At 49.8% G+C, this 24,634-nt stretch overlaps 1 protein-coding gene across 1 annotated transcript in view; it reads left to right on the top strand.

Annotated features, from left to right (window-relative positions):
• The window catches only part of LOC146796583 (kinesin-like protein KIF19), a 1,608,680-nt gene that overhangs the window by 28,197 nt on the left and 1,555,849 nt on the right, over positions 1-24,634 (top strand). Inside the window, exon 2 of the mRNA XM_085629222.1 lies at positions 4,033-4,143. Coding sequence (XP_085485348.1) covers positions 4,102-4,143 — 42 coding nt within the window. The 5' untranslated portion in view covers positions 4,033-4,101. The remainder of the gene's footprint in view (positions 1-4,032; positions 4,144-24,634) is intronic.

Below are 24,634 nucleotides of genomic sequence, written 5' to 3'. Positions count from 1 at the left end.
GTTGTCGGAATGGCAGTAAAATGCATTTGAGAATTGCTATGTTTTGTCTCTCTTGGTCTCATGTCCACTTCAAATGTGACAAGACCTGGTACTCTAAAGTACTTGCTGATGATAAACGATCCATTTGCCGACAGGAGAGAATTTGGGAAGAAACGGAACTCCTGAGGACCCCATGATACTGAAATTTCTCTTCACAACACCCAAACCTCTCATCACATCAGCTAAAACAAAGTTCTATACCTTAGGTTTCCGACGAGGAGCTCAGGAGCTACTGGTAGCTCGCCAACACCCTTGAAGTAGATCTACAAAGTGAAGCTCTGCTAAGTACGTCATTCTGAGGTTTTATGACAGCACTGCTTATCCCAGGACCCTGAAAGTGGTAACCATCCAAACCAAAGTAAGGGCCTCATGGTAAGACAAAAATGCACAATGTGTTGGCCTATGGAGCCTGCAGCGTGACCATATGTATCTACTCTCAATCTAGTAAAGTCATAAGGAGATTAGGTATGATTAGACATGTCGTAGGCCCCACTGTATGCATCATGGTATATGTGTGAACAATGAGCTCAGAAAGAGTACCTGCAGTAACCAGAACAGTCACCTGTGTGTGAGCTGGCAGGAGTCAGAGGAAAAGTGTGTGAGTTGAGCTAATGATCAGCCCAGGCGCTGAGAAGAGGAGGGGGTGGATCCATTTCCTGGTATAATTGTGGCCTAGCATAATTGTCATCCCTGACATATTTTGGGCATTCCTGGTACTTGCATATAGTGGTAGCCATCACTGACATATTAGAAGCATGGCTGACCTAATGTTGGCACCCTTAACATAAAGGTTGCCATCTCTGGCATAATAATGGCCATAACTGATGTATTGTAAGCATCTTTGCTGTTGTTGTGCCCAGCCTTGGCACAGTGGTACCTCTGATATAATGGTGAGAATTATTGGCATAGGATAGGCATCATTGGCACTATGGTGAGTGTCCATGTCATGTGATCATAATGCCTGAACATTTCAAGCAGATTCTGTCCATTTGCAGCATTTATACATGTGAGTATGTGATACAAATTACAAGCTGATGTTTGGAGACTAGGTATTTACTACAAATGTAAACTGGTATTTTGAAGACAAAATGATGTTTCTTTAAGAAAAGACAGCTAAGAAATTGAGTTTGTTTCCTTAAAACGGAGGAGGTATTTGATAGATGAATCCTTTGTCTTCAGGAAGTAAAATGCTGATAAAGACAATATCGTTGATTCCAAAAGTATATTTAAAGCAGATATTTGAATGGCAATTCAAAATGAGTTTGGAAGACTTATTACTGTGATTATGTATGTGCCAGAGAGCGTGTCCTCCTGCTGGTGTTATTTCATTAATTATGTGGAGGCACATGATATTATTGTTTTTCCTAACATTCCTATGGGTTGTATTGTACAGTGAAACAATTTGTTATTAGCTCGGAAAAAAAATCCTTGAGCAGACGTAGCTCTCGTTATTAAAAAAGGTTGGAGATGCCTGGGCTTGAATATCATGAAGACTAAATGGGAAGTGACCTAGCCAGGAAACTGGATGATGCAGAGTACGGGAAGACACTAACTTTACACATACAAAGTATCATACAATAAGTTCACTTTTTTACAACACAGGACATATCTTAGCCCACAAAAAGTTGACCAAGGTAGATGAATTTGTACCATCGACATGCAGTAGATGTTCCTTATATAATGCTGGTTTTTAACCACATGGGACAGAACTGCCACAGAATTAGTCGCTTTAAGAGTAGGATAACTTATCAGCAGGGACAGATCAGAGGGTAACTTTCCATGCCTTAAATCCTACAAAAGTGGCACACAATGTATAGATGTATCCTTTTTACGAGCCAAGTGAGCAACAGCAGCGTCATAGAAGTCATTCACAAGCCCCGTCTTGCCTAGTGGCGATGGTGAATCCAGAAATGGCCAGAAGCACAGAATGTGACAATGAAAAGGGAGGACGCTAGAGAACTAGGAAGGTGGGTGATCTGTGGCTCAGCAGAGGGATGAGATACGGCTTTAATTCATGTTGGATCACAGCGACATTATAGAACTGAGTGACTAGGTGAAATGAAAGCCACAGATGCAGAATACACATCCTGAAGGAATAAATCCTGCACACGACACTCACCAAATACAATGAACACTGCCCAAGAGAGCGACCTGGAGACTGCAAATGCCAGTATCCCAAATAGGTCACTATATGAAGACCAGATTCTTCTGTGGCCACAACACCATATTCATTCAACCTCCCCTCTTGCACAGTCAACCCTATCGCTGGAAATGTAAACTTTATTGGCCCAAGACTTCAAGAGATCCATACATGTTTATGACCACTAGACGGAGGCAATTTATTGTTTGTTCTAAAGTAGAGCATTAATTAGCAAAAACTTTGCTTACATTCCTGCAATTAATATGTAAAATTACTAACTGATATTAAATATATGCAATAATCTAGATTGTAAAACATAGATGAAACGTGTATAGTACACTCTGCCACAGTGGAAATATATAGTAGACCACGGAACAGCAAAAGCGAGCTTTGTAACTGAAATATCCGCACCTGAAGGTTCATTTATGATAGGTTCATATTACCATGTTTACTTGGATGCTCTGTGTGACTGTAAAGTGACAGTAAAGTGTTTTAAGAACAAGAGATATAATGAGATATAATGAGCAGTGCTGTATGATAGATAAGATCCACAAGCAATTAATATATTATTAATAATGACTTCTGATTTATTGGATTGAAACCGAGAGGTATTCAGGTGGACACGTCACCGTCAATTGATAATAAAAAATAAAATATTTCAAGTATTTTTATTTCTTCTGTTTTGTGATGATGATTGAATAATTTCACTGTTTATAACAGTATATTAGAAATGATACACAAATGCAGGTTACCATGGTGACTTGATGTGTAAAGCAGTAACTGGTTGTACTTTAACTTAATCCTCTGGGACCTGCTTATAGTTTTTGGGCAACTTTGGGAGCTGCCCTCCAAATAAAAGGGTTTGGATCTACTATTCACCCATCTTTCAAACACCTTTTTTAAATGTCTTTCAAAACATCTCTTCTAACAGTATTTGGCAGAGAATTTAATATCGATACACTTTAGCCCTTAACTAATCTTTAAATTAGATTATCCTTTTCTGATTGTTTACCTTGAACTAGTCATGTCTGTGATTCATGAATTATTTGCATTGCTTCTTTATCGTTTAGCCATCGAGCCATCCACCAAGCCAATCCATCCACCAAGCCAATCCATCCACCCAAACACCTGTATCCACCCACACACCCTCCCACCCAGCCATCCATCCAGTCGCTAATCCATCCAAAATAGTTCCAACAATCCATCATCAGTCCTTGAATCGCCCCATCGAGCCTTCCACTTTCAGTCTTTTTTTCCTTAGTCTTTCCTTCTTACCTTTAATATTATCATAGGTTACTTTAACGTCCCTCCCTCCTTGTTTAACTCAGTTACACTGTTTTTCCTTCCTGTATTTTTCTTTGCCTTACTTAGTCATTTTTCCATGTGATCTCCAATCTTAAAATAAACCCCACTTAAACCCTTGGAATATTCCCCGGAGGTCATTGGAGGATTTCTGTCTTTCATAAACAATCTCACCGCAGCCATCCATTCCACCCTTTCCTCCCTCTCCTCCACCCTGTCCCTGTGGAGTTATCTTTCTTCAGTGAGGGTTGATGCTCGGTGCAGGTTAGAAGCGACCGCTCTCCCTCCCTCCCTTGTGTTGAGTCTATGCTGAAAAACCTGGCATCCTCTCCCAGAGCATCCCCCTGAGGTGACAACAGGAGCTGTGCTCCTGAGGAGCTGTCGCGCCTCTTCTCGGCTCCGAGGGCAGTATGTTGTCACCGAATGCACTGATGTAATGCTGTCCTGCGGGGTTGTTGCTGCTCCCTCCCCTTGCTCTATCTAGGTGCCACGGGGCGTGGCTCGGGAGGCGGCCACCCTTTTACCTGTCTTGTTTTCTAATCTCTTCCCAGCTTGACGTCGGAGAGGGGTGCGTGTGGAGGTGGAGGATTGACGGCTGCAGGTCCACTCCATCCAGAGACATGAAAGACCACCGTGGGGGTCCCAAGCTGCAGCAGCTCACGGTGAGTACGCAGCAAGCGTCCGGCGTCCTATAATGCCCATTTATCAAAGAGCCGTACGAGAATCAACCATCGCCACTTGTGACGCCGAGGGGCAATACATCCTGCAATTCTTTATACTACAGAGTTTATATTTGTTGACAGTGAGGTTCCCTAGAGGGTACAACGGAGCGCAACCAGATACGTCTTTTTCCACTGAAACTTCATACCTTGGTGTTTTTTGGTGTTTTAGCGATAGTTACATTATTGACACACTAAAATAGACGTAGCTGACGGGCTGTGCACTACCGGCTGAGACATTTTAATTTTTTTGATTTCAAAGTATTTAATTAATTCAAGAGAAAAGGCATACAATCAGATGATATTGCGATACAATCAAAGATTACACATGAAAGGCCATTGGTTTATATACAGTACTTGTTATAAAGAGAATGACCATTGAATATATGAGAAGTATCCAGGTCCAGAACGACTTCAATCTAAACCGTGCCTGCAGTATATCTAGAAGGGAATGCGAGCTATAGGTACAAAGGTATTGTAACTGTTCTGAACAGGATTTAATAGGTAAATTCTGTTCCAAAGATTATGACATCATATGTATTGCCTTTATACCAATAAACGCCAAACATGAAAAGGGATAGGAGCAGGAGGAGGGGAGGAGGGGGCGGGATATCTGCTTCATAGACATGGTTAAGCAGACTTAGGGAAAAGACCCATTTATAGATTGAGCTACAATACCTTGAGTACTTAGTTCAATGTATTTATCTAGGGATAGCATACTGTGATAGAGATTGGTGGTGCAGATTGATTCTTAATCCCTTTGCTGTGTGCCTATGTTTTCACCTGTAACTTCTAACTATAATTTTGAAAGCAATATAATGTTATGTCCGCTGAACACTTCTGGTTGCAGGGATATATAGAGCTTGTAGGTTCATCAAGAACCCGAAGTACCCAGCAGTGACGGCCCGTGTAGGGCGTTTTACTGGGGCGGTGACGTGGCACAGAGGAGGGGCAGGGTGAGGGGTTGCAAAATGCGGCAAACGGCCGATTTCAGGTAAGTTACGAAAAAAATTAATAAAACGAATTTCGTTGCGTGCGCTGCATCACGCGCAACAAAATTCGTTTTATTAATCTTTTTTCGTAACTTACCTGAACTCGGCCGTATGCCGCATTTTGCAACCCCCCACCCTGCCCCTCCTCTGCGCCACGTCACCGCCCCGGTAACACGCCCTACACGGGCCGTCACTGGTACCCAGAGCCAATAACTGAGCTGCACCTTGCAACGGTTTTTCATTGTGTACCGGGTATACAGCAATTCATTTGGTAAAATATAAAGAGTGAAAAATAGGTATCAAGGAAACCTATATATTTCCAAAATGGGAACAAAATATGGAGTTTAAAAGCAGTGGTTATTTGCACATCTCCAAATTTGTGGGTATCCATACTAGCATGTGAATTAGAGGGCATTTTTCAAAATGACTTATTTTTTACACACTGTCTTACATTTGGAAGGCAGAAATGCATAGAAATACAATTGGTAATAACCCTTTTCTACGATTCTGTTTTTTTCCTAAGGCTCCTGATAAAAATGGTACCTCACTTGTGTGGGTAGGTCTAGTACCTGCGACAGGAAAGGGCCCAAAAATACAACATGGGCACCACATTTTTTCATTGAAAACCAATCCTTTTTAGGTCTCGCCTGGCTATCGCGTAAGCGATTGCCCAGCGAGACTTATGTAGGTCCTTCAGAAAATGCTGCAAGGCTTCCCAGGCGGATCGGGTGGCAGTTACGCGCACAACCACGCGCATTCCATTTGCCACCAGCTACTTCCTACGAGTGCGCCGCCTCACGCATTCAGAGAGATTTAGTAAGGGGCACAAGACCTTAGGAATGCGGTTTATGGCCAGTGCATGTGAGGCATTCAAGCGCGAAGCTGGCATCGGACTTGAAAGCAGCAGACTGCTTTCGCCAGCGCGTGCTCGGCCTCACTTCCTGCATCCCCTCTTACAACAATTAACTTTCGTTATAACTCACACCCATATGCTCGTTCCCTCCCACCCTTCCTTTGATGTCCGCTTTTCCTGTTGTTTACAAACCACGCCACACACTGCTGCACGCCACACACTGCTGTACGCCAAACACTGCTGCACGCCGCACACTGCTGCACGCCGCACACTACCGCACGCCACACACTGCTGCGCACACTGCTGCATTGCACACTGCTGCATTACACACTGCTGCACGCCGCACACTGCTGCACGCCTCACACTGCTACATGAAACACTGCTGCATGCCTCACACTGCTGCACGCCTCACACTGCTGCACGCCACACACTGCTGCACGCCACACACTGCTGCACGCCACACACTGCTGCACGCCTGTTGGAAACAGCCCACTCCCACTCCGCAGGGTGGTGATGGACTCCCCGAACACACTGTGGTAGCTTGGCTCGAGTGGTCAGGAATCAGGCTCCGTGCTAAGCATACAACATACCCAAACAATAACCATGCGTGCATCCGTTCCAAAAACGACTCTACACCGTAAAAATTATGAAAATATTCTTCTTTATCTTTTTCTCTTAGTTGCTGATTGGAAAAATAAATAGGTCAATCACAATATACAATTTTAAATAGTGCAGGTTAAATAAATATTATCTGAAGATTCAATAAATAGGGGTGATCATAAATACAAGGGACATAAATATCAGTGCAGGTAATACAGGCAATTAAATATTCTGAGGCAATAAATACTGTACCAATAAATATTGTACACCATCAAGTCCTGTGGACCTATAAATATAGTGAAGCAATAAATAGGTAAAAACTCAATAAATACAGTACCCCCAATAAATAATTAAAAGTATACAGCAACACTCATGTAATCAGTTGACATTTCAATTCCTAAGGGCTGATTTGGCCCAGGCACAGCTTGTAGGGTTGTGGAAGGCTTGAGGGGGGCTACTCCCTGGCTGAGACAAGGCTGAGGCCTAAACTGAGGTAGATCAAAGGGGGGAATACCAGTGCCCTGGCTTTCTCTCTCCACACCACCTCTCTAGGTTAGTCCCAGTTCACCCCAGGCACAGTCAGGTTGGTTCCAGCACCTCCCTAGCCCCTTAGAGCAGTCTCTCAGGTCTCCACAGGGCCTTAGGCGCCCTCTACTCCACTTACTGCCCTTTTTCTGATGTTCCGACGCCGCTGGAGTCGTGTCGATGCCGTGAGGCGGTTCCGGTTCGGTCTCGGCGGCCTCGGCACAATGTCAGTTCTAGACGACGCCGGTAGGCGGTTCCGGTCCGATGTCGGCGGCCTCGGTTCGATCTCGACCTCCGATTCGACGGCGTCGGGCAGTCTCTACTCGATGTCGACTTCGGGCGGCTCCGGTCCGATGGCGCTCTCTGCTTCGATGACGTCGGCCGGCCTGGCCTCGATGTCGACTTCCGGCGACTCCGGGGTGCGATCCTCACCCCCGACCTCCGGTGCTCCTCCTCTCAGGTTCCGGGCGACTCCGGAGTGCGATCCTCACTCCCGACCTCCGGTACACTTCACCTCGGTCTCCGACGACTCCGGAGGGCGGACTTCACTCCTCCGATGACGCCGCTCACTCGACCTCGGTTAACTTCCTCCTCGACCTTTGGTATTCCTCACGACCTCCGTCGGCGCCCTCTCTCGACCTCAGGCGGCTCCGGGTACGACGTCTGCTTCTTCAGTCAGCGCCGCTTCTCCACCTCGGGCTCCAGGTCTTAGGCTACTCGACGCCGGACTCCAGGGAAACCAGTTTCCAGGTCAGGATCTTGCTGCTTTCTGCTTCTAAGGCCTGTTCCTGCTGTCCAGGTCCTTAGGATGAGTTTTTCTGGCTTCTTCCCACACAGGGCTACAGGCTGGGATCCATCAGTAGGGACTAGTATCAAGGGTGGGTTTATGGACCCCACTCCAGGCACAAGTTTCCACCCCTGCTGCTTCACTCCTTCCTCCTTCACTGTTGTGCTGCTCTCTCCTCACCAGTCAGGTGCCAACTGCCAGCTCCAACTGCCAACACTCTCTCTTAACTCCCCAACATTCCAAACCGCCTCCAACTGTCACAGGGTTCTGGAATGTTCTGGAAGGTGCTGGTAGGTTCCAGTGGATGCTGGTGATGTCACAGGTGGCCACCATTTTGTGCTTCAGGCCCTCAGACAGAAGTTTCAGGGGTAGGTAAAATGGCTCCCTGAATCTGCAGCAACACTAAAAAGTCTGGTGGTTCCCAAAAAGGAAAAATTCAAACAGGGGTTGAGGCAAAAGTGGGACAAAATAAATAATGATGAGGAGGGACCACCCAAAGGGCTGACAGGTCTAACACGCGTCCCCCCCAGCTGAAAGTGGGGAGAGCTACCCAACCCCTTGGGAGTTCTCATCACTAAGGCGGAAATACCTTGAGAGACCGTCTGCATTGGCGTGGTCCACTCCAGGCCGATGTTCCACCTGAAAGTCCATCCCCTGTAGGGAAATAGACCACCTCAACAACTTGGGATTCTCCCCCTTCATTTGCATCAGCCAACGAAGGGGTCTGTGGTCGGTCTGAACCAGGAAGTGCGAGCCAAACAGGTATGGCCGCAACTTCTTCAGAGCCCATACCACTGCAAAGGCTTCACGCTCTATTGCACTCCACTTCTGTTCCCTGGGAAGTAGTCTCCGGGATAGGAAGACCACGGGTTGATCCAGACCCTCTTCGTTGAGTTGCGATAACACTGCCCCAATGCCATGTTCTGATGCATCTGTCTGGACAATGAACTCCTTGGAAAAGTCTGGGGCCCTTAAGACCGGGGCCTCGCACATGGCTTTCTTCAATCTCACAAAGGCCTGCTGACAGGCCTCCGTCCAGACTACCCGTCGAGGTTGTTTCTTGGACGTGAGCTCCGTGAGGGGGGCTACGATGGTACCGTACCCCTTCACGAAGCGGCGGTAGTATCCCGTGAGGCCCAAAAATGCTCGGACCTCAGTCTGTGTCTTGGGGGGTTCCCAGGCCATGATGGCCTCGATCTTCGCCTGGAGGGGTTGCACCGTTCCCCTACCCACCAAGTGTCCAAGGTACACTACCGACCCCTGCCCGATCTGGCACTTGCTGGCCTTGATCGTCAATCCAGCTTGTCTCAGGGCCTGGAGAACAGCTTGCAGGTGACGCAAGTGATCCTCCCAGCTGTTACTGAAGACGGCTATGTCATCCAGATAAGCAGCAGAGAAACTCTCCATTCCGGTGAGGATCTGGTTTACCAGGCGCTGAAACGTGGCAGGTGCGTTCTTGAGCCCAAAGGGCATCACACAGAACTGGTAGTGGCCATTGGGCGTGGAGAAGGCTGACCTTTCCCTTGCTCCATCAGTCAAAGAGATCTGCCAGTACCCCGAAGTAAGGTCAAAGGTACTTAGATATTGGGCAGCTCCCAGCCGGTCAATCAATTCATCCGCCCTAGGGATCGGATGAGCATCAGTTTTTGTCACTGAATTCAGTCCCCGGTAGTCCACACAGAACCTCAGTTCTGGTTGGGCACCCGGTGGTGCAGCTTTCGGTACTAACACCACCGGACTAGACCAGGGGCTGCTAGAAGGTTCAATCACTCCTAGCTCCAGCATCTTAGTGACTTCACTATGAATGCTGGCCTTCACCTTGTCTGACATCCGGTAGATCTTGGACTTCACAGGTGGGCTGTCTCCTGTGTCCACGTCATGGACGCACAGGTGAGTCCTACCCGGGACAAGGGAGAACAACGAAGAGTACTGCCCCAGGACCTGGCGACAGTCCTCCTGCTGTTCAGGAGTTAGAGATGGGGAGAGAATCACTCCCTCCACCGACCCATCCTTTTCTTGAGACGCAAACAGATCAGGGAGAGGCTCGCTTTCCACGTCCTCTCCTCCGTCAGTCACCATCATCAAGATGACTTCGGGCCTCTCGTGGTGGGGTTTGAGGCGGTTGGCATGCAGCACCCGCAGGGGCTGACGAGGGGTCTTCAGGTCCACCAAGTAGGTAGCCTTACCCTTCTTCTCCAACACCTCAAAGGGTCCTGACCAGCGATCCTGGAGGGCACTAAGCTCTCCTGGTTCGATCACCCACACCTTCTGGCCAGGCTCCAACTCCACCGGGTGAGCATTGTGGTCATACCACGCCTTCATTACTGCTTGGCTGGCTTCCAAGTTGTCAGAAGCTTGCTTCCACAACTTAGCCATTTGGCTCCGGAAGGCCAGCATGTAGCTCACCACATCCTGGGGGAGCTTTCTGGGAGTTCTTTCCCATCCGTCTCTCACCAGGTTAAGAGGTCCACGTACAGGGTGCCCATACAGAAGCTCGAAGGGGCTGAAGCCCACTCCCTTCTGTGGCACTTCCCTGTAAGAGAAAAGTAGACAGGGTAGGAGGACGTCCCATTTCCTCCGCAGGCTCTCAGGCAGACTTCTGATCATGCCTTTCAAGGTTTTGTTAAACCTTTCCACCAGACCATTGGTCTGGGGGTGGTAAGGAGTTGTGAACCGGTAGGTCACTCCACACTCCTTCCACATCGCCCGCATATACGCTGACATGAAGTTGGTCCCCCTGTCGGACACAACTTCCTTGGGAAAACCCACTCGGGTAAAGATTCCCATCAGGGCCCTAGCCACAACAGGTGCTGTTATGGTCCTCAGAGGTATTGCCTCTGGGTACCGTGTGGCATGATCCACCAAAACCAGGATAAACCTGTGACCAGCTGTAGTCGGCGGATCTAATGGACCCACAATGTCGATGCCCACCCTTTCAAAGGGGGTGCTAACGACAGGAAGTGGTTCCAGGGGAGCTTTCAGCTTCACCCCTGTTTTCCCACTGGCTTGGCAAGACACACATGTCCGGCAGTAGGTATCGGACGACACTTTCATCTGAGGCCAATAAAAGTGTGGGACAAGACGGGCGAAGGTCTTGTCTTGCCCCAGGTGTCCTGCCAATGGTATCTCGTGAGCCAACTCCAGAAGGAAGGCTCGATAACGTTGAGGAACTACCAAGGCTCGTGACGATCCATGTAGGGGTGCCTTGGGTTCACTGTAGAGGAGGCCATCCTCCCAGTAAACACTGTAGTTCCCTTCAACGTTCCCTGCTGCCTGGGCTTCGGCCTGTCGCCTCAGCCCCTCAAGGGTAGGGCACTCCCTTTGGCCCTGGCAGAATTCCTCCCTGGACGGGCCTCCCTCCACGTGCCACTCGGCCGGGATGGGTAGGTCCTCCAGGTTGGTAACGTCCCCCACCGTAGACTCCTGGTCCACCACCTCCGGTGGCCTATCCGTCCTACGGGGTGGGGACGCCGAGGCAGGCTCCTCCTGTCCTCGGTTCTTCCCTTGACTGGCAGCTGGCTGGGCCTTTGTTCCAGGCTCCAGCCGAAATGAACTCCCTCTTCGGGTAGTCGTGGACCTTGTGCTAACACAGGCCCAGTCAGGTGTACCCAGCATCTCGGTGTGAGTCCGGTATTCCACCTCCTTCCAAGCGTTGTGCTCCATATCATTCCCCAGCAGACAATCGACTGGCACGGCAGGGCTTACGGCAACTCGAAGTGAACCTGCAACCCCCCCCCATTCAAAGGGAACCTCGGCCACGGGATAGTGACCTGTTCTGCCGTCAGCCATCGCGGCTGGGTGGAGTACATCGGGAATTACCTGCTCTGGAGACACCAGTTGACTACGCACCATAGTCATACTGGCTCCTGTGTCTCTCAGAGCCTCCCCTCTTTGGCCGTTGATGGTGACCCACTGCCCATACTTTGCGGTATTTGCGGGCACCTGGATCTTAGGAACCATCTCCCGTTCTCCCAGGGACACTAAAGTGACACCCGCCCACTCCCTTCCCTTAGTTAAGGGCATCTCCTCCCCGAGCACTGCACTAGCTACTCCGGGGGTCTTTCCTCCTGTGGGAGGGGGTGGTCGTTTCTGGCACTTCGGATCTCCTTTATAGTGTCCAACGCCACCGCACTCGTAGCAATGGACAACCCTTGGCTGCTGACTCTGGCCAGGATTAGGGTTTCTGGGCGGGTTAGCCTTAGAGGTGAATCCTGTTCCCTTCCCTTGGAAGTTATTTTGGGGGCCTTTGGAGAACTCCTTTTTCTTTTCCCCTCCCTCTTTCTTCTGGGGGGCGCCCTGTCCGGCCTTTTGAGTATCCCCTCCAGTCCCCCTTGTGGACACCCGGGTACTAGCCCAAATGTCCGCCTCCTCAGCAAGCTTCCGGGGACTGGTCAGCTTGCTATCCACCAGGTGTTGCCGCAGTTCAGGGAAACATTTCTCGAGCAGGTGTTCCTTCAGTACTAGGTCAAACAACTCCTCGTAGTTCCTCACTTCACTGCCCTGAATCCAACCTTCCATTGCCTTCTTCGCATAGTCCAGGAAGTCCACCCAATTCTGCGTGCCCAGTTTGTGACTACCCCTGAACTTCTGTCGGTACTTTTCAGGTGTTAGTCCAAACTTTCTGATGAGCGCCAGTTTCATGGTGGGGTAGTGGGTCTGCTCATCCTCTTCGAGGGCCAATAAAGCATCCCTACCAGCTGGAGGCATGTACTTGTACAATCCCCCTCCCCAGTACTTCTCCGGAACCCCATGGGCCCTCAGTGAGACCTCATAGGCCGCTAGCCACTTGGCGATATCGTCGCCCACTCCATAGCTAGCCACTATGTCCTTTGGCAGGTATGGTTTGGATTCCCTGGTGATCTCTTGGGTTTGGCTGCCACCATTAGGAACAGGTTGTGCCCCGATTCTCAAGATCTGAAGATCTATTTCTTTCAGTCGCAATTCGTGGGCCATCCTCTGCTCCTCCTTTTCCTTTTCCAGCCTTGCTAAGTCCCATGTGAGCTGTCTTTTCTCCCTCCGGTCCGTTAGCTCCACTTCAGACAAGCCACCGCTAGAGGCACTGCTGCCCTTCCTAGAAATGGTTCTGGGCCCTGCTGACAGGTTCCCCACCTCAGGTTGGTACATCTCAGCCCCCTCAGGGTCAGGCTCTCCATCCCTGTCTTCCTCCTCAGCCTTGCTTTCTCGGCGTGCCTCCCCCCAAGCCCTTAAGCTGGTTTGGAGTGCACCCTTCTTTGCTCCTGGGGGACAGTACACCCCCTCCCGCTGGCAAAACTCCCTGAGTTGGGCCACAGTGTAGGTTTCTAGATTTTCTAGTACAAACTCCATCTTGCCCACTCAGGTTAGAGGACAGGTTTTTGTGCAGTAACTATGCAGGGGGGTACCTTTAATAATACCTCCTCCCACCACCAGAGTAAATTTGGAAAAAACAAAAACCCACAATTAGGAAGGCCGCTCTTGAGAAAACTCCCGGTGTAGGCCTATGGACTACCCACAGTTATTGTTGAGTATACGTAGGCACAGCTCAATCCCACCACTGGACACCAATTTATGTTGGAAACAGCCCACTCCCACTCCGCAGGGTGGTGATGGACTCCCCGAACACACTGTGGTAGCTTGGCTCGAGTGGTCAGGAATCAGGCTCCGTGCTAAGCATACAACATACCCAAACAATAACCATGCGTGCATCCGTTCCAAAAACGACTCTACACCGTAAAAATTATGAAAATATTCTTCTTTATCTTTTTCTCTTAGTTGCTGATTGGAAAAATAAATAGGTCAATCACAATATACAATTTTAAATAGTGCAGGTTAAATAAATATTATCTGAAGATTCAATAAATAGGGGTGATCATAAATACAAGGGACATAAATATCAGTGCAGGTAATACAGGCAATTAAATATTCTGAGGCAATAAATACTGTACCAATAAATATTGTACACCATCAAGTCCTGTGGACCTATAAATATAGTGAAGCAATAAATAGGTAAAAACTCAATAAATACAGTACCCCCAATAAATAATTAAAAGTATACAGCAACACTCATGTAATCAGTTGACATTTCAATTCCTAAGGGCTGATTTGGCCCAGGCACAGCTTGTAGGGTTGTGGAAGGCTTGAGGGGGGCTACTCCCTGGCTGAGACAAGGCTGAGGCCTAAACTGAGGTAGATCAAAGGGGGGAATACCAGTGCCCTGGCTTTCTCTCTCCACACCACCTCTCTAGGTTAGTCCCAGTTCACCCCAGGCACAGTCAGGTTGGTTCCAGCACCTCCCTAGCCCCTTAGAGCAGTCTCTCAGGTCTCCACAGGGCCTTAGGCGCCCTCTACTCCACTTACTGCCCTTTTTCTGATGTTCCGACGCCGCTGGAGTCGTGTCGATGCCGTGAGGCGGTTCCGGTTCGGTCTCGGCGGCCTCGGCACAATGTCAGTTCTAGACGACGCCGGTAGGCGGTTCCGGTCCGATGTCGGCGGCCTCGGTTCGATCTCGACCTCCGATTCGACGGCGTCGGGCAGTCTCTACTCGATGTCGACTTCGGGCGGCTCCGGTCCGATGGCGCTCTCTGCTTCGATGACGTCGGCCGGCCTGGCCTCGATGTCGACTTCCGGCGACTCCGGGGTGCGATCCTCACCCCCGACCTCCGGTGCTCCTCCTCTCAGGTTCCGGGCGACTCCGGAGTGCGATCCTCACTCCCGACCTCCGGTACACTTCACCTCGGTCTCCGACGACTCCGGAGGGCGGACTTCACTCCTCCGATGACGCCGCTCACTCGACCTCGGTTAACTTCCTCCTCGACCTTTGGTATTCCTCACGACCTCCGTCGGTGCCCTCTCTCGACCTCAGGCGGCTCCGGGTACGACGTCTGCTTCTTCAGTCAGCGCCGCTTCTCCACCTCGGGCTCCAGGTCTTAGGCTACTCGACGCCGGACTCCAGGGAAACCAGTTTCCAGGTCAGGATCTTGCTGCTTTCTGCTTCTAAGGCCTGTTCCTGCTGTCCAGGTCCTTAGGATGAGTTTTTCTGGCTTCTTCCCACACAGGGCTACAGGCTGGGATCCATCAGTAGGGACTAGTATCAAGGGTGGGTTTATGGACCCCACTCCAGGCACAAGTTTCCACCCCTGCTGCTTCACTCCTTCCTCCTTCACTGTTGTGCTGCTCTCTCCTCACCAGTCAGGTGCCAACTGCCAGCTCCAACTGCCAACACTCTCTCTTAACTCCCCAACATTCCAAACCGCCTCCAACTGTCACAGGGTTCTGGAATGTTCTGGAAGGTGCTGGTAGGTTCCAGTGGATGCTGGTGATGTCACAGGTGGCCACCATTTTGTGCTTCAGGCCCTCAGACAGAAGTTTCAGGGGTAGGTAAAATGGCTCCCTGAATCTGCAGCAACACTAAAAAGTCTGGTGGTTCCCAAAAAGGAAAAATTCAAACAGGGGTTGAGGCAAAAGTGGGACAAAATAAATAATGATGAGGAGGGACCACCCAAAGGGCTGACAGGTCTAACAACGCCTCACACTGCTGCACGCCGCACACTGCTGCACGCCTCACACTGCTGCACGCCTCACACTGCTGCATGCCTCACACTGCTGCACGCCTCACACTGCTGCACGCCACACACTGCTGCACGCCACACACTGCTGCACGCCACACACTGCTGCACGCCACACACTGCTGCATGCCTCACACTGCTGCGCGCCTCACTGCTGCACGCCGCACACTGCTGCACGCCTCACACTGCTGCACGCCGCACACTGCTGCACGTCGCACACTGCTGCACGCCGCACACTGCTGCACGCCTCACACTGCTGCACGCCACACACTGCTGCACGCCTCACACTGCTACACGAAACACTGCTGCACGCCTCACACTGCTGCACACCTCACACTGCTGCACGCCTCACACTGCTGCACGCCTCACACTGCTGCACGCCACACACTGCTGCACGCCTCACACTGCTGCACGCCTCACACTGCTGCACGCCACACACTGCTGCACGCCACACACTGTTGCACGCCTCACACTGCTGCACGCCGCACACTGCTGCACGCCGCACACTGCTGCACGCCTCACACTGCTGCACACCGCACACTGCTGCACACCTCACACGCCTCACACTGCTGCACGCCACACTCTGCTGCACGCCACACTCTGCTGCACGCCACACACTGCTGCACACCACACACTGCTACACACCTCACACTGCTGCACGCCTCACACTGCTGCACGCCGCACACTGCTGCACGCTGCACACTGCTGCACGCCTCACACTGCTACACGAAACACTGCTGCACGCCTCACACTGCTGCACGCCACACACTGCTGCACACCACACACTGCTGCACGCCACACACTGCTGCATGCCTCACACTGCTGCATGGCCCACACTGCTGCACGCCTCACACTGCTGCACGCCTCACACTGCTGCACGCCACACACTGCTGCATGCCACACACTGCTGCATGCCTCACACTGCTGCACGCCTCACACTGCTGCACGCCTCACACTGCTGCACGCCGCACACTGCTGCACGCCGCACACTGCTGCATGCCTCACACTGCTACACGAAACACTGCTGCACGCCTCACACTGCTGCACGCCACACGGTGCTGCACGCCACACACTGCTGCACGCCTCACACTGCCGCATGCCTCACACTGCTGCATGCCTCACTGCTGCACGCCTCACACTGCTGCATGCCGCACACTGCTGCACACCTCACACTGCTGCATGCCTCACACTGCTGCATGCCTCACACTGCTACACGAAACACTGCTGCACGCCTCACACTGCTGCATGCCTCACACTGCTGCACGCCGCACACTGCTGCATGCCGCACACTGCTGCATGCCTCACACTGCTGCACGCCTCACACTGCGCTGCATGCCACACACTGCTGCACGCCACACACTGCTGCACGCCTCACACTGCTGCACGCCACACACTGCTGCACGCCGCACACTGCTGCATGCCGCACACTGCTGCACGCCGCACACTGCTGCATGCCTCACACTGCTGCACGCCTCACACTGCTGCACGCCTCACTCTGCTGCACGCCTCACACTGCTGCATGCCTCACACTGCTGCACGCCTCACACTGCTACACGAAACACTACTGCACGCCTCACACTGCTGCACGCCGCACACTGCTGCACGCCTCACACTGCTGCATGCCTCACACTGCTGCACGCCGCACACTGCTGCACGCCGCACACTGCTGCATGCCACACACTGCTGCATGCCGCTGCACGCCACACACTGCTGCACGCCACACAAAGCTGCACGCCACACACTGCTGCACGCAGCACACTGCTGCACACAGCACACTGCTGCACGCCGCACACTGCTACACGAAACACTGCTGCACGCCACACAGCTGCACGCCACACACTGCTGCATGCCACATACTGCTGCACGCCACACACTGCTGCACGCCACACACTGCTGCACGCCGCACAATACTACACGAAACACTGCTGCACGGCACACACTGCTGCACGCCACACACTGCTGCACGCCACACACTGCTGCACATTGCTGCATTATTCACTGCTGCATGCTGCACGACACTGCTGCACGCAGCGCACTGCTGCACGCCGCACACTGCTGCATGCCGCACACTGCTGCATGCTGCTGCACGCCACACAGTGCTGCATGCCTCACAGTGCTACACGAAATACTGCTGCACACCGCACACTGCTGCACGCCACACACTGCTGCACGCCACGCACTGCTGCATGCCGCACACTGCTGCATGCTGCACACTGCTGCACGCCGCACACTGCTGCACGCCGCACACTGCTGCACGCCTCACACTGCTGCACGCCTCACACTGCTGCACGCCTCACACTGCTGCACGCCTCACACTGCTGCACGCTACACACTGCTGCACGCCGCACACTGCTGCACGCCGCACACTGCTGCACTCCACACACTGCTTTTATGCGAGTTTATGCTACTGACATTGTAAATGACAATGCCTTTTATTTGTTTTAAAACCAAAACATAAATAAAAGGCATTGTAATTTTACAATGCCAATAGCTCAAACTCTTATAAATGCGAGACCTATTGCATTGCAAATGCTTGGTATGCAATGTGACTAGCTGTGGATTTTGGACCCTAGCTCAGCTGGCGCCTAGGGAAACCTAGCAAACCTGTATATTTTTAAAAACAAGACACCCAGGAAAATCCAGGATGGGGTGAGTAGTGTGGGTCTCATCAGGTTCTGTTCCCCATAATCCCTTCCAAACTTTAAACTTTGTAAAAAAAAAAAAAGTCCTCACATTTCTGTGATGGAAAGTTCTGGGATCTGCGGGGAGACAGAAACTTCCACCCACCCGGCATTCCCTCAAGTCTCCTGATAAAAATGGTACCTCACGTGTGTGTGTAGGCCTAGTGCCTTCAACAGGAAATTGCCCAAAACGCACTATGGCGACATCAAAACGACCTGGTTTAGCAAGGGAATCACCTGCATTTTCAGTCCCTTGCTCAGTAGTCATCTAGGGAAACCTACCAAACTTAGACATTTCTGAAAACTAGACACCTGGGGGAGTCCAGGGAAGTGTGGCTTGCATGGATCCCCTAATCTTTTCTTACCCAGAATCCCCTGCAAACTTCAAATTTAGCACAATTGTAAAAAAGTTTCCTCACATTTCTGTGTGGGAAAGTTGTGCGATCACTGGGCTGACACAATTTTCCTACCACTCAGCATTTCCCCAGATCTCCCGATAAAAATGGTACCTCACTTGTGTGGCCCGGTGATCCCACAACTTTCCCACAGAGAAATATGAGGAAAATGGGATTTTTTAAGCTAAATTTGAGATTTGCAGAGGATTCTGGGTAAGAAAACATTGGGAGATTCACGCAAGCCACACCTTCCTAGCAGCCGCGGCCCATGCAGGTAAGAGCAGTGGGGCGGTGGGGCCTGGTGGGGGGATTTCGACAGACACTGACCAAAAACGCGGGTGCCCCCTTGCAAGACCAGGTTGTTTTGTGAACAATAATTTTGATGTCTCCACAATACGTTTTGGGCCCATCCCTGTTGCGGGCAGTTGGCCTACCCACATAAGTGAGGTACCACTTTTATTGGAAGACCTGGGGGAACGCTATGAGGTAGGAAATTTGTGTCCTCCAGGGAATGCCTCAACTTTCCCACACAGAAATGTGAGGAAAATGTGATTTTTTAAATCTAAATTTGAGATGTGCAGGCGATTCTGGTCATGAAAACATTGGGGGATTCACACAAGCCACACCTCTCTAGACTCCCCTGGGAGTCTAGTTTTCAGAAATGTCTGGGTTTGGTAGATTTCCCTAGATTGACGCTGAGCCGGGGACCAAAAATGCAGGTGACCACCTTGCAAAATCAGGTCGTTTTGTAATCGATAATTTTGATGCCTCGAAATACGTTTTAGGCCCTTCCCTGTCATGTGTGCTTGGCCCAATCACACAAGTGAGGTGCCATTTTTATTGAGAAACCTGGGGGTAATGCTGAGTGGTAGGAAATTCATGCCAGCCTGGTGATCCCACAACTTTCCCACACAGAAGTGTGAGGAAAACATTGGGGAATCCACACAAGCCACACCTCCCTGGACTCCCCCAGGTATACAGGGCCCGATTAACAGAACTAACTTAAGACAAAATCCTAAACTTACTACCATTTTCGTATTCACAGAAGGCACTTGCTCATTTTGGTATTCACAGAAGACACTTACTCACTTCGGTATTCACAGAAGTTAGGACTCCTAACTTTTGGACTTCTACATGCCTTCTGTGAATACCAAAAGCCTTAAAATTAGGATTTTTCTCAGTTTAGGAGTCCTAAAGTTAGGACTCCTAACTTTACTACTACTAAACTGAGAAAACTCCTAATTTTAAGGCTTTTGGTATTCACAGAAGGCATTTAGAAGTCCTAAAGTTAGGAGTCCTAAGTTTACTCCTACTAAATTGAGAAAAATCCTAATTTTAAGACTTTCGGTATTCACAGAAGGCATTTAGGAGTCCTAAAGTTAGGAGTCCTAACTATACTACTTCTAAACTGAGAAAAATCCTAATTTTGAGACTTTCGGTATTCACAGAAGGCATTTAGGAGTCCTAAAGTTAGGACTCCTAACTATACTACTAATAAACTGCGAAAAATCCTAATTTTAAGACTTTCGGTATTCACAGAAGGCATTTAGGAGTCCTAAAGTTAGGACTCCGAAGTTCTGTGAATACCGAAATGAGTAAGTGCCTTCTGTGAATACCAAAATGGTAGTAAGTTTAGGATTTTGTCTTAAGTTAGGTCTGTGAATCGGGCCCCTAGTTTTCAGAAAGAAATGTGTGGATTTGGTAGGTTTCCCTAGATGGCCGCCGAGCCCAGGACCAAAAACGCAGATGATTCCTTGCTAAAACAGGTTGTTTTGTGATAGAGAGGGGGCACCCGCGCTTTTGGTCCCGGGCTCAGCGGCCATATAGGGTACCTACCAAACCCAGACATTTCTGAAAACTAGATACCCACACAAGTGAGGTATCATTTATATTGAGAAACCTGCGGGAATGCTGGGTGGTAGGAAATTTATGCCAGCCTGGTATTCCTACAACTTTCCCACACAGAAATGTAAGGAAAACATTGGGGGATTCCCACAAGCCACACCTCCCTGGACTCCCCTAGGTATCTAGTTTTCTGAAAGAAATGTGTGGATTTGGTAGGATTCCCTAGATGGCCGCCGAGCCCAGGACCAAAAACGCAGATGATCCCTTGCAAAAACATGTTGTTTTGTGATAGAGAGGGGGCACCCGCGCTTTTGGTACCGGGCTCAGCGGCCATCTAGGGTACCTACCAAACCCAGACATTTCTGAAAACTAGATACCCACACAAGTGAGGTATCATTTTTAATGAGAAACCTAGGGGATGCTGGGTGGTAGGAAAGTTATGCCAGCCTGGTGTTCCCACAACTTTCCCACACAGAAATGTAAGGAAAACATTGGGGGATCCACACAAGCCACACCTCCCTGGACTTTCACACATAGTTTTCAGAAATGTGTGGGTTTGGTAGGTTTCCCTAGATGGCCACCGAACCCAGGACCAAAACGCAGGTGCCCCCTTTCAAAAACAGGTTGTTTTGTGATAGATAGGGAGCACCTTCATTTTTAGTCCTGTCCTCAGCAGCATCTAGGAAAACGTACCCAGCTCAGAAATTTCTGAAAACTAAACACCCACACAAGTGAGGTATAATTTTTATTGGGAAACCAAGGGGAACACTGGATGGTAGGAAATTTGTGCCCGTACGGTGATCCCACGCAAAAATGTGAGGAAAATGTGATTTGTTTAGCTAGATTTGAGGTCTGCAGGGGATTCTGGGTAAGAAAATGGTGGATCTATGCAAAACAGACCACCAGCCAAGTGACAGTCCCCACACACGGCCAGCCAAGCGCCATCCAAGTACACTGCCAGCCAAGCACCAGTCCATGCACACTGGCAGCCAAGCGCCAGTCCACACACACCTCCAGGTGATCAAGCATCTATACACACCACCACTAAGCGCTACTCCACAACACCGCCAGCTAACTGCAAGTCCACACACCGCAAGCAAAATGCCAGTACACACACAGCCAGCGAACGCTAGTACATGCAGACCATCAGCTGAATTCCATTACACTCACACACACAGAAACTTTCCCTGATATCTTGTGTTTATCTGCCCCAGATGAGCTTAGAAATATCGGTGATCTGCCTCCAAGGGGGGCAGAAATGGCTAAAATGTGTGCCCCAAAAAATGGGGGTGACCTTTGACTATGGGGCTGCTCCCTGACATGTCCATAACCATATCTCTGGTGCCTAGTGGGCTTTGTGCCTCTCCCCCCAGGTAATAACCACCATCTGCCCTCCAGGGCAGTAGAAAGACTGCCGATTTTTTTTGGGTGGGGGCATTGGCATTCTGGGCACCCCTATACATTCTACAGGCTACATTGCAGCCTGGGTCGAGAAAATGCCTGCCAGTCCCTGTCTGAGCGCCAAACCACAGCGCTTAGACCAATCACAACGCTGCTGTAAGGCAGCGTTGTGATTGGTCAGGGGATTCTGTAAGGCTGTGTCCTTCCTGCTGTGTGCAGAGAGTGGTACAGAGAAAGAAGAGGCGGCGGCTGGTGGTATTAAGGTAAGTGCTATTTCTTTTTCCTCCCCCTCGCTCTGTTCCCCCCGCCTCATCACTTCTGTTCGGTAGCAGCTGCTACTGGTGTGACCTATCCATGACATGGAACCCAAACCTTAAAATATTAGGAAAACAATTGTGAGTAGAGGAACAATAGACACAAGTAGCCCTGAAAAAATAGTTTGATCCGTTCGAAATTGAGTCATCATAAATGCTAAGCACAATCAAAATTCAGTACACAATGGAAACAGCTTGGAGCAGAGAATAATTACATAAGTCATAGTACCTGAGAATAGATGAACCAAAAATAGAATATTCATGTAAATTCATTGGCGATTCAGGGGCAGGAGCAAAGATGGCTCTTGACTAACCTGCTGCATCTTTCACTGTTCCCCCCATGGTTCGACTGTACGGCTTGCAATTACCTGGACTGAGCCTCTCTGACTGGTTTCTACAGTCTAAGCATTCGGGGCTGCTCAGCTCGATTACTGCCTGTGTTTCCTGGCTGTGTTGTTCTTCAGCCAACTTCGGTTTGTGGACGTTGTAGAACCGCAGAGTACACCTCGCTGCAACAATGACTGGTTGAGGAGGAAAGGCAGTGAAGACGCGGGCCGCACGACCGCCCGCTGTGGGTGCTGCAGCTAACTCGGAAGGAAACCTGCCTGCAATTTCTTGTGAGCCGAGCAAGGAAACAAGGCAATGCAAGGGTCTCGGTGAAGCTATGGGGGAAACCGGAGGAAAGAAGGCGTCACTGAGGGCAATACACTGTTAGGTGCAGTCAGAAGGTGGGTCCATACAACCCTCTGTTGCCTCTCCCTTCGGTGGTGGACCCCCAAAAAGGTACTTTAAAGGTAGAGGAAAATTGTGGTTCCACGATTCCACTGACGGTAGTCAGTGAAATCAGTGCAACTAGTGGGGGAGAGGGGAATGACCATGGTAGCACTATCATGAGTACCGAACCTCCTCCTTCTCCTCCTCCAACAGTTTCCCAGAACCCTGGGATACTTGGGGCAAATTTGAATAAACCCATAAATAGTATAAAAGGGATATCTGGTGATCCTCCAACGCAAGGAGCAGTTGGAGGTTGAGGAGGGAAGGGAAACTATGGACACTGATATAATGAAGTCTAACTCTCCTATAAATTTTGGGCCATTCAGTACCAGCCATCAAAGTAGGGGGGCCCTTTCTCCCGATTTGCCCAGAGAAAAGTGTTTTTCCTTAACAGCCGACTCTGACTCCTCCAAGCCAGACAGTACCTCCCTAAGCAATGATGCTCCATTGGATTCTAATAGTAGTATCTCAATGTAAGATTTACGAATGACTCAAAAGAAAAATTCTCAAAGAAAAAGAGAAGAGGGAGTAAAAAGGGGGGTTAGCCGACAGCAATTGAAATGGAACTACTCGGAAACCCAGATAGTATTTCAGGAGCATGCCTTAAATGGTGACGATACTCAGAATACTGGAACACCTATTGAGACTAAAGAACCCTCACTCACTACCATCTTTCTGTCTATCAAGCAAATGTAGGAAGAAACCCGGAATGAAAGTTGTAGGGTGAAAATTGCCTCTAAAAAGCTACAAGCGGGGATCCAGAAATTAAATAAAACCTGTGGAGAGATTGCTGATTGACTAACAACTGTGGAAGCTTGAACAGAATTCCTAGAAGCGGGGGTGGAGTCTTTGAAATTGCAAAATGCTTCTCAGGGAGCAGTCACATCCGATGTTATCTTTAAGCTGGAGGACCAAGAAAATCGTCAGAGGAGGAACAATCTAAGCTTTCTTGGGATCCCAGACGGAGTGGAGGGAAGCAATCCCAGAGTCTTTATGGTGGACCTACTGATAGGCGCATTTCCGGATCAATCTAAATGGGACAGGGATCTGGAAATTCAGCGGTTTCCTTTAATGCTGAAGAAACAGTCACGGAGTGAGTCTGAAAGGCCCAGAGCAATGTTGCTGTGTTTTGGCAACTTTCTGTTGAGACAATTTGTTTACAATCAGGTACGCCCAAATGCCAGAAAATCATTTGATGGGGTGGCATTTTTTGCGAAACCTGATTTTGCACATGTAACTATTGAGCCGAGATGGCGTCTCCGGCAGTTTTGTGCTCCTTTAAAAAAAATTGAGGCAGAGGTCTATCTCCAAAATCCTTCCAGACTTAAGATAATTTTTAAAGGATCCACTCGTAGCATCACCTCCGAGATCCAAGCTCAAGAATACCTAAAGGAGATTAGTCGGGGTAATGGTTGTAGTAATTCTCCCAAATGAACTGCAGGGTGGTGCCAGTTTTTTATCTCTTCAATTCCCCTTTTTCTGTCGAGCATAGGGGATGGGGCAGCGGGTCAAATGTTCATCATTCAGGCTATGCCTGATTGCTTGTTTTGTGGGAGGGGAGGGAGTTGGGAGGAGTGAGGGGTGGGTGGATCACACACAGGGGAGAATTTGGTATGAAGGGTCACATCTGCTTTACTGGGTATTCTGCAGAATTAGATATGGTATAGGGTCAAAGGCACTATGGCTGCTTTGACAACAGGAATGGGGAAGTTACGGATAGCCA

This window comes from Triturus cristatus, chromosome 10 (genome assembly GCF_964204655.1).
Source record: "Triturus cristatus chromosome 10, aTriCri1.1, whole genome shotgun sequence".
NCBI classification, from domain to species: domain Eukaryota; kingdom Metazoa; phylum Chordata; class Amphibia; order Caudata; family Salamandridae; genus Triturus; species Triturus cristatus.
This window is presented reverse-complemented; position numbering and strand designations above follow the sequence as displayed.